The sequence below is a fragment of the Mirounga leonina genome, unplaced genomic scaffold, assembly GCF_011800145.1.
Source record: "Mirounga leonina isolate KUSES-001 unplaced genomic scaffold, KU_Mleo_1.0 Mir_92, whole genome shotgun sequence".
Classification (NCBI taxonomy): Eukaryota; Metazoa; Chordata; class Mammalia; order Carnivora; family Phocidae; genus Mirounga; species Mirounga leonina.
In genome coordinates, this window is record NW_023270852.1 from 9,149,042 (window position 1) to 9,159,058 (window position 10,017).

The following is a 10,017-nucleotide window of genomic DNA, read 5'->3' on the forward strand; positions in this document are numbered from 1 at the left end:
CGGGGGTGGCGCGGGCGGGGGCGGGGGGAGCGGGGCGCGGGGAGGGGCCGGACGCGCGTGGCCGGCCTAGCGCTCTCCCGGCGTCGGCCCGCGCGTCTGCCAGGCTTCCCGGTCCGCCAGGCGGAGCTGCGGACGCGCCCACGAGTCGGCCCGACGCGCCGCGGCCCCGCAGCCAGCCCCGCTTCGACGATATGTTCGGCGCCTCGTTCCGGGTGGGTGCCCGGGGCGCGGCGGGACGAGGCGGCGGCAGTCGGCCGGGGTCCCGGGCCGGCTGGGCGGGTCAGGCCGAGGGCGAGGGCGTGGGCCGGGCGGGGCCGCGAGGGGCGGGGAGCGGGGCGGGGAGCGGGGCGGGGAGCGGGGCGGGGAGCGGGGCGGCGCCGAGCGGCGGCGGGGCAGGCGTGGTGTGGCGGCGAGCGGGGCGCCGCGGCCCATCCCCGGTCCCGCCGCGGCAGGCTGGGGTCGGACCCGGGGCGGGCGGGCGGAGCGGGCCGCGGGGCGGGGTTGGGGACGGGGGCGGGAGTCCGCCCGAGTGGCGGCGAGTGAGTGGCCAGGCCTCCTTCGCCTGCCTAGGAGGGTGCTGGTGTGTCCCGAGGCGCTGAGGTAATGGAGCACCCCTAAGTCGGAGGTGCTCACCCCCACCCCAACCCGCCTGAACCTGGTCGGGGGAGTAGTGGAGGTGGCGAGCCGCATGCCCTGCCTAGCTCTCAGCCGCAACTACCTGCTGGAGGGCACCGTGCCTATCCCCCCTCTGCAGATCTGTCCTTGGGGCCTGCGACGTTCATTTTAGATTGTGGGTTAGAAGCAGTGCCACCAAAGGTGCCTGGGTAGCTCAGTTGGTTAAGCTTCCGGCATGATCCCAAAGTCCTGGGATCGAGCCCCTCATCAGACTCAGACGCTGGGCATGGAGCCTGCTTGGAAGTCTCTCTCCTTTCCACACCCCCCCACTCCCAGTCCACTCTCTCTCAAAAAAAAAAAAGAAGCAGAAGCAGCAATGCCATCACCTCAAGGAGGGGTCTCCCAGGACTTTCACCCTTGTACCCCTGGATGTACCAGGTTGGAGGCCGATGGGTAGGAAGGGCCTGGTGACATTAATTCTGCCTGGCCCTGTCTGATCTGCAGCTGACTCCTCCCTATCCTCCAGATCCACCATAGGCTCAGCCTGCATTCTGTTTTTTTTTTTTTTTTTTTAAGATTTTATGTATTTATTTATTTGAGAGAGAGTGAGTACAAAGTGTGTGGGGGGGAGCAGAGGGAGGCAGAGAAGCAAGTTCCCCTCTGAGCAGGGAGCCTGATGCGGGCCTTGATTCCAGGACCCTGAGATCATGACCTGAGCCGAAGGCAGATGCCCCACGGATGGAGCCACCCAGGCGCCCTGCATTCTGTTTTATTACCTTTCCCTCCGTCTGGTTTCTTCTGGGCACGGCCCAGCTTCTCCTGTGCCTTTGGTGTCGGGAGGGTGCTGTCGTGCCTGAGCACTGTCCTGCCCAGGGCAGGCAGGACTTGAGGCGCCCTGCTCACATTGTGTCTGGCTAGGACCCGTCCCTGCTCCTTGCCATCACCATCATTGGAGTTACAGTGGTCCTGTTGGCCCTGAGGAACATGAACTCGCGGAGAAGACATACCACCTTACAGGACTCTGAGACCAAGTACCCGCTGCCCTTGATTGAGAAAGAGGTAGTGGAGTCAGCCCACCCCCTCCACTGGCAGCCTGTGAAAAAGAAGAGGACGAGAGTGGTGGAGAATGTGCTGGCTGGGAAGGCAGGGCAGTGGGACAGGCATTTTCTGGCCTCCAGTTTGCTCCCACTGCCTCCGAGTGTGTGTGTGTGTGTGTGTGTGTGCACGCTGGGATTGCACCAAATAGAGCTCCTTTCCTTTACCAGGCATTTGAATTGCCCAGAAAGGCTTCTCGAAAGCTGACCGAGCCTGCCTCTGTTTTCTGTTTTATAGCAAATCACCCACAACACCCGGAGGTTCCGCTTTGGACTGCCCTCACCAGACCATGTCTTGGGGCTTCCTGTAGGTGAGTGGGGTTTGGGGTCATCACCAGGGACTGGGCCTTGCCAGCACTCTGCTCCTCTCAGAAATTCAGCTGGGCTGGAGAGGTTGCCTTTCCTAAGACAGGTCAGCTCAGAGATGTAGAGAGATGGGCTTGGGGGCAGTCCATTTCCTTTCTCATTGTTCGATTTGGGCTGACACAGAAGTGATGTCTCCTCACTGAAAAGAAGTGACTCTAGAATCAGAAGCTCTAAGATCTCATCATAGGCTCCTTGCTGGGCAACCTTAGGCAAGTCCTTCAACCTCTCTGAGCCTTGGTCTATGAAATGGAGTTTCCCAGGCCTGCCTGCCACCTGGGTTGTTGTGAGGGTAAAGTGACTGATGGGTGTGAAAATTGAGAACGTGCAAAGTGCTATGTACATGTGAGGGATGGAAGGAACTGATGTCCTCTACAGTCAGGAGAAAGGCCCAGAATGTGTGGAGAGGCAGGAAGGAGTCAGGTGTGTCTTCCCACGCAGTGTGTCTTTTCAGCAGGGACCTCAGACCCACACAAGAAGGGACCCAGCATGAATACCAGCCCTAGCAGGCCTAGAGTTCCGAGTTATCCCATTTCTAGTCTGTAACACCACTAGACGCCCAAGTCCGTCTTAGTGAGGGGGAAAACCTCGGCTAGGTCCCCAGCCTAGGGATTCAGAGCTTTGAACAAACTGCTAGTTTGCTTGCCAGCCTGCTGGAGACCCTAATCCATGCCTACTTGTCCTGTTGTGTGTAGGACCAAACCTTGACCTCTCCTCTATCAGGTCATGAAATTACTCACCAGGCAGCCCACCTGGCCCCCGAGCGTCCTTGCTGCTTCCTCTTCCTGTCTCCATCCACAAGAGCTCAGCACCAGCCTGCCTTCTAGCCCTCTGCGTGGCCTGTGGGGTCAGGCCTATTGGCAAGAAGGCTAAAAGAATGAAAAACGATGAGACACAGAATTTCTCAGAATCTTCCATGACCCCCCCCTCTCCTTTGCCCTGGTGTGGGGGGTACAGAGTTAGTGGGATTTTGGAAGAGTCTGCTGTGAGGGCCTCCCAGCTCAGCTGAATCGAAGCAGGTGAGAAATGGGGCCCACCAGGGCAGCCCCATTTTCTCCGGGACGGACATGGCCAGGCCAGGCCCAGGTTGGCTGCATCTGAAAGAGCCTTTCTGAGGTCTCCAGGTTCACATTTGTTCTCAGGAGGAAGCTGCCTCAGGCATTTATTTCTGCGTGTTCCTGATGCGCAGCCAGGCCATAGCCAGAGTCACTGAGCCTGTCCTTTCTTCTTTCCCTTCCCTGCAGTTTAATTTCAGTATAGAGCCTGTCCTTTCTTAACCCGGAGTGTTTGCACCTCAGGCTTCAGGGCCTCCTCAGAGACCACAGAGCTTCCTCTTGCCTCTGTCCCCTAGCAGCTCCTGCCTGCAGGAGTGTCCCACTTTAAGATCCAGCGGCGACCTGAGCGGCCCCGCCCATCCTGTGACACTGGGACGTAGTCCCGATCCATAGGTCTGTGGCCATGCCTGATCCATTCGGTTCTACCCTGGAGGGGCAGAATTCCGCGGCTCAGAACTTTATTCTTCCTCAAGCAGAGCCATAGGCCAGGAAGACACAATGCTCTTTTTCTAGAAGTCCTGGTCTGTGGTGTCCAAATTCCGGGGCCCAGTGTGTCTGTGAGCCCAGGCCAGCCCTGAGCCAGGCAGCAAGAAGCAGAAGAGGGGGCTGTGGTTCTTTCACAGACCCCAGCGATCCGCCCAGTTCAGGAAGAAATGGCTTTGTGAAGGTAACGTATTTTGCTTTAAAAGGGAAGCACACCTTTCTGTTATTTTTAATACTCAGCCTCCAACCCGAATGAGCTCTTCCCGTGCAACAGAGGACTCTGACACAGGAAGCATGCACTCACGTGAAGCTCACAACTCCACTGGGATGGAGGCAGGGCAGGCACATCATCCCCACTCACCCAGAGAGGTGAAGTGACTTGCCCAGGGTAGTGTGCGGAGTGACAAGGGCAGGCCTAGGACCCAGGCATCCTGGCTCTGGGCCCCTTGCCTGCCTGGCCGTGCTCTCATGCATCCTGCCACGCTAGGCACTTGCCTCCCTGAAGCTCAGTCCTTTATGGGAATCCCGGGCCTGTTTTGCTGGCTGTGCTCACATTTAGCATTGGATGCCTTTTCTGTAGGTAACTATGTCCATCTCTTGGCCAAAATTGATGGTGTTCTGGTGGTCAGGGCTTACACACCGGTGTCCAGTGATGATGACCGAGGCTTTGTGGACTTGATTATAAAGGTAAGTGGGGCACCAGCTGCCTCACCCTCCCAAGCCTATGAAAGGTGGTAGGGTGGGGACGGAACCCATGACCTGGGAAGGGCTTTCCAGCAGTGTCACGGAACAGTGAAGCTGTGGTGAAGTCTTCAGGGGTGCTTAGAGCAACTGTGAGGGCAGAGAACGTTTGCTTCAAGGTTTCCAGTAGCAAATGGAATTTTGAGTTGTGTGCAGCTGTGGCCTCTGGTCTGAGGGTGTAGAAACCAGGCTGCCTTCTTTTTCAGATCTACTTCAAAAATGTGCACCCCAATTATCCAGAAGGGGGGAAGATGACTCAGTACTTGGAGAATATGAAAATTGGGGACACCATCCTTTTTCGAGGGCCAACCGGTCGCCTGTTCTATCATAAGCCAGGTACTGGGGGGTTCACATTGGGCCTCCCGCTGGAAGGAAGAAGATTCTTGTGGTTGTTCTATTGTTGTAGAAAACTTCTCAGGGTTGGGTCCTGTGGACTTGTCCTTAAAGCCTTCGTACGTTCACTCCAACACACACACTTGATGAGATTGTAAGCTTCATTAAGGTAGGGGAGTGCTGGGGTGTTTCCTCATGTAAACTGGATCTCCAGAACGATGTCCGATGCAGAAAAGGTGTCTGTAAGGCTGAGCAGTGGAAGCATGGATGGATGGATGGATGGATGGACGGATGGATGGCATCCACTCTCGTTCCTTACCACATACTCATCACTGACTCGCTCGTTCATGCTGTGGCTTAGAGTGCTCTGTGAGGCTCCATTTAACTTCACTGTGCTTCCCTCCTCCCTCAGAAGAAAAAAGGTCCAGCGAGTCCTTGGCTGTTTCCACTTTGTGCACCATGGCCCCTGGGCTGCCCTGACTCGCTTCTCTGGTTGAGAACGGTGCGGCCCCTTCCTCGGGTGGCCTTGCGTCCTGGGAGTCCCAAGGGAAGCCCGTGACCTCTTACAAGCTCTCACGCAAGAGCTGCAGAAGTCAGAGGGGTCCTCTGTGTTTCTAGGGAACTTTTCAATCAAGGCATACAAAACAAGTGAGCCTGAAAAGAAGCTGGTCAGTCACCTGGGAATGATCGCTGGGGGCACAGGTGAGAGACTTCTGGGGCTTCCTCCATGGGGGGAGGGGCCCCAAGACCTTTTGTACTTTGAAGTAATTTGATCCTAGAGGAGACTCTTCCATGGCTGTTTTAGAGGGGAGTGCAGGTTGATGACAGGCCTGGAAACGGACCCCATGTGCCCTGCTCCCCTGATGCAGCATGCTGGCTGCCCCAGAAGTCAGGCTGGGGCCCCTGGAAGAGTCTGGGGACCGAGCTGAGTAAGCCCACACATGGTCCCCCGAGGGCTCCTGGATGCAGGACAAGCCCGAATCTCCCCATCCCCTGAGAATGAGTGAATGAGAGAACAGAACAGATGTATCAGGACACCTACGATGTGCCAGGCACCATCACAGGCGCTTGTGAAATGATCACTTACTCGTCATTCATTCTGTTGTACACATGGGGACACCGAAGAGCTCAGACGGACACCTGACTCACCCTCCTCTGAGAGCAAGTCGGGCTAGGGGGTTGAGTGTGAAACTAGCCAGTTCAGAGCCAGGGCTCTTTCCATCTTGCACGTGAACATCAGAAAGGGCTTTCAATTTATTGTTGCATTAGAAGGGAAAACCAAAATGAAGGGCGGTTTTCCACTTTGAGTTTGGGGGCAGGCATGTGAGAAGTAGGACTGGGGCTGAGGCAGAGCGTTAAGGGGCTGCAGACCAGGGATCGTGGGTACCGGAGCGGGAGGGAGCACCACTAGCCATGTCCCGCCTGCTCCTTCCTGTCCCAGGGATTACGCCCATGCTGCAGCTCATTCGCCACATCACAAAGAACCCCAGCGACAGGACCAGGATGTCCCTCATCTTTGCCAACCAGGTCAGTTCTGCCGAGTCGGCCCTGAGCTTGGAGGGGTGGGAGGCATGTTTGCTGAGCGGGCCGTCTGCGTTCATACCTCCCCCCCGACTGACCTCTCGCTGCCTCTGCCACGGGAGGGCCAAGCAGGTGCTCAGCCAGGGTGTGGGGGTGTGGCTGCTGGAGGAACGAAGTCCAGGCCTGGTTTCCCACTTGTTTTTGTTTTTAACTGTCTCCCCAGCCACCCTATGGACTAAGCTTTCTTTCCTTCATAATCAATTGTTTTTCTGAGTATAAAATCATAGATGCCCTCAGTAGAAATTTTAGAAAATACAGAAGTATATAAATACTTGACATCTTTTTTGTCTTTCTTCTATACATGCCGTGTATTTGCAATTACATTTATATATTGCTTGGTTTTTTCACTCAACATTACCACACGAGCATTTTCTTCTCATCAAACCTCTTTATAAATATTTTCATCAGTCTGTATCAAGTTGCACCATAATTTACTGTATTTTCTGCATTCAGATTGTTTTCAGTTTTCACAGTTTTAAGGATAAAATGCTTGATGCCTTTTAGATTATTTTCTTAAATAGGATCCCAGAAGTAGAATTGCGGGCACAAGAACCATGACAAGTTTTAAGATCCAGGTCCTCTCTGCAGTATCTCGGAGCCTGTGACAACTTTCTTTTGGCTTTGGTTTCCTTTCCCCAAATGAAGCTCCAGCCTGTGTTGCCCTCTGCTTTAGCTCTCCAGTGCTGTTACGTTAGGTGGGACCTCATGTATTACTGCCTTCACCCCTTGCGCTCCCTGCAGAAGATCCTGGGCCCACACTCCGCTCCTTCCAACTGGGTTCCAGCTGGGTTAGCCCTGCGTGGTGCTCAGTGTGGATGGGGGCGGGGGGCTGAGACCTCTGAGTGAGGCCACCCCGCCTGGGCTCCGCAGTGGCCTTCCAGCTGGAGGGCGGTCCCGGCCGCTGCAGGAGCCTCCCCTGTCCTCCGCCCACAAGAGGGAGGGCTGGTAGTGCAGAAGCTGCAGCAGAACCTTTGTTTACCCTGGAGTTGTGGCGAGAGCACCCCCACTCAAGTGGGGTCAGCTCAGGCAGAAATGTGCTGACCCGTGTGCTCAGTGTGGGGACCAAGCAGGATGTCCCTGTTGGGGCTTTGCTCATGTTCCTTCTTTTCTAGACAGAGGAGGATATCTTGGTGAGAAAGGAGCTTGAAGAAGTTGCCAGAACTCATCCAGAGCAGTTCGACCTATGGTACACCCTGGACAGGCCTCCTGTTGGTATGATCCCCATAGTCCCCACTGTGGGTTAGCTCCAACCCTTGACCCACCTCAGGAACTAGTCCCTGGGTTTGTTTGCTTTTTAGGACTGTGCTTGGGAGCTGAGACCTTCAGCTCTGTCCCTGCATGGGAAATGGAAGTGGAGGGAGAGAGGATTGGGGCGACCTGCTTGTAAGAGCAGTGTCTGATACCTCAGCAGCAGTCCATATGCGCACTGAACCTCAGGAGGGACTCGGAGGGACACCCGGTCACTGGGTCACTCTGAGCACCCACTCCATGCTACACTCGACACAGCATCCCGCAGAGACATCACACACATGGCCATGGACCCCTCGCCCCCTTACCACCCGACCTATCCTGGACAGTAGGCGTCACATGGCGAGCCCCAGGCAGCTGTTGCAACCCTAGCCAGCACCCAGCCACCCCGGCACCCTGCACCTTCATGCTGCCTCTCCTACTGCACCCAGCTGTGCCTGCCTTGTCATATAGCTCACTGCCCAGCAGAGGGCGCCCCCTAACCGAGCCACAAACCCCAGGCCTGCTCCACCCTGCCCAGCCCCAGCTCCCTGCCTTGATTCACACCATGCCTCACTGTTGTGTTCTCCATCCCTGCCCCTGCGTGCGGCGTCAGACAACCAGCAGTGAGCCTGGGATGCGGGGTCAATACTGAAGGCTTCCTGGGTCTCCCATGTCCTCCACTTCCCGGCTTCTCTGCAGAGAACAGCAGTGCAGACTTCTAAGCCTTGGAGAGCAGCCTTGCCTCCCTCTTTGGGGTGGGGGCAGATGGCTTGGGGTCAGGGGCTCTACCCAGCAGCCTCACAGCTTTTTTCTACTTCTGCTTAACCTCAGGCTGGAAGTACAGCTCAGGCTACATCACCGCCAACATGATCAAGGAGCACCTCCCTCCTCCTGGGCAGTCCACGCTCATCCTGGTGTGTGGCCCACTGCCCCTGATCCAGACAACTGCTCACCCTAACCTGGAGAAACTGGGTTATACCAAGGATATGATTTTCACTTACTGATACCTCCCTTGCTTCTAGCAAATTTGCCTGGTCCCTTTCTGTTTCGGAGTGAGTTCTGCCTCACCACATTAAACTGGGATGTGTTCACAAGTGCCTTGTAATGCATCCTCAGGCACATGGCTCCTCATTCGGGTGTGAGCCTAAGAAGCATTCAAGGGGCTGGAGGCAGACTGGTTTCTGAGGCCTCCTAGCTTGGGAGGCTCGAAGTGCCTTGCCCCATAGTTTAATGAAATCAACTTCAGCACAAAGCAGACAGCTCAGGAGATGTGGCTCTGTGGGGAATCTGCTAGGCCAGCCCTACATGTGAATAGTCTTGTGTGTGTCCAAGGGAGGTCAGAACTGGCAAAAGTGCAGGGGCAGAATTCCAGAAGGATCCAACTGGGGTCATATCAACTCCCAGTAATCTCTCTTGAACTGCCCTCTCCAGAGTGTTGTTTTTAAGGTCAGACTTACTAGAGGGCCCAGGCACCCTCCATGTGCTCTCTTCCTTCTTTGGTAGGAGACCCTTGAAGTGGGAACGGTGTTGAAAGGTATTAGGGAGTAGTAAATCCGTACGGTAGGCAGGCTTCAGCCATGCTAGACTCCCTGTGCTTTGCACAACAGATGGAGGCAAGGGCCCTGGTTTTCTCAGCATCTTCTAAATGCCAGGCCCCGTTCTGGTGTGGCGGGTGGGGTGGTTAGCACAGAAGTTTCTGAACTGCAAATGAGATGAGGCTCCAGGAGTTATTCCTGAAATCCTTGCCATTGCTAAGCTCAAGTGATCCAAGTGACCTCCCAGCCCTGGCCGTCTGCGGCCAGGCTGACGTGCTGCTCCGTTGCCCAGGGGTGGGTAGAACTTGTCCTGCACTTTAGTTCGCATCATTCTCACAAGCAGCTGAGATTCCGTGGGGATGATGTTCTCCCGAGTTACAGATGAGGAAGGTGAGGCTCTAAGTTATTATCTTCAGGTCCTTCCAACACAACAGGAGGCAGCAAAGCTGGGCTTCAGACCTGGGTGCTTAAGTCCAAGTCCTTTCCTTTCTGCAAAAACTGGCATTGTTAGCATTGCCTCCAACGGTGTCACTGGATGTGCGTGTGTGCATGCGTGTGTGGGGGGGGGGGGCAGGAGAGGGTGAGATGGCTCTAGAGAACTCACCAGAGTGCAGCTGTGCCCTGCCTGGGGATGGTCTCACAGAGGGTGGGTAGGGGTGCGATGGGTGCGGGGTGTGGGGGGGAGGGGCTGCGAGCCTTCACCCATGCGTGTGTTCAGCGCACCCTCAGCAGATCCCTACTTGGAGAAGCTACTCCGCTGGGCACAGTATGATGAGTAAGAGCCCACCCTCGTACTTTCCTCCAACACAGAGCTTACCACACCTTTCCCCTCTGGCACACTCGGGAACCGAGTCATGTCTGAAATCCAGGGAGCACCTCTTCCTCGAAGTCTTTTCCGGTCGCTCCCCCGGCTCTCCATTAAAAAGGACACAAGTAGGGTGCCTGGGTGGCTCAGTTGGTTAAGCGACTGCCTTCGGCTCAGGTCAT

The 10,017-nt window shown here is 55.9% G+C and overlaps 1 protein-coding gene across 2 annotated transcripts; it reads left to right on the forward strand.

The window, feature by feature from the left end:
• The first annotated feature begins 55 nt into the window (after nucleotides 1-55).
• On the forward strand, nucleotides 56-8,584 carry LOC118004070 (NADH-cytochrome b5 reductase 2). 2 transcript variants are annotated; one of them, XM_034995203.1, is made up of 9 exons: nucleotides 56-212; nucleotides 1,534-1,674; nucleotides 1,948-2,020; nucleotides 4,191-4,297; nucleotides 4,558-4,687; nucleotides 5,303-5,386; nucleotides 6,126-6,211; nucleotides 7,378-7,477; nucleotides 8,327-8,584. In XM_034995203.1, exons 1-9 carry the CDS (start codon nucleotides 192-194, stop codon nucleotides 8,497-8,499), a joined length of 915 nt encoding a protein of 304 aa, XP_034851094.1. In that variant the 5' UTR covers nucleotides 56-191; the 3' UTR covers nucleotides 8,500-8,584. The 2 variants fall into 2 exon arrangements, with proteins under 2 accessions (XP_034851094.1, XP_034851095.1); XM_034995204.1 differs by lacking the exon at nucleotides 56-212 and adding an exon at nucleotides 534-600.
• Nucleotides 8,585-10,017: the final 1,433 nt, after the last annotated feature.

Coding starts and splice junctions, on each gene's coding strand:
- LOC118004070 (XM_034995203.1), top strand. CDS start 192: ATGTTCGGCGCCTCGTTCCGG. Junction 1,675..1,947: donor TGCCCTTGATTGAGAAAGAG/GTAGTGGAGTCA, acceptor TCTGTTTTATAG/CAAATCACCCACAACACCCG. Junction 7,478..8,326: donor CCTGGACAGGCCTCCTGTTG/GTATGATCCCCA, acceptor GCTTAACCTCAG/GCTGGAAGTACAGCTCAGGC.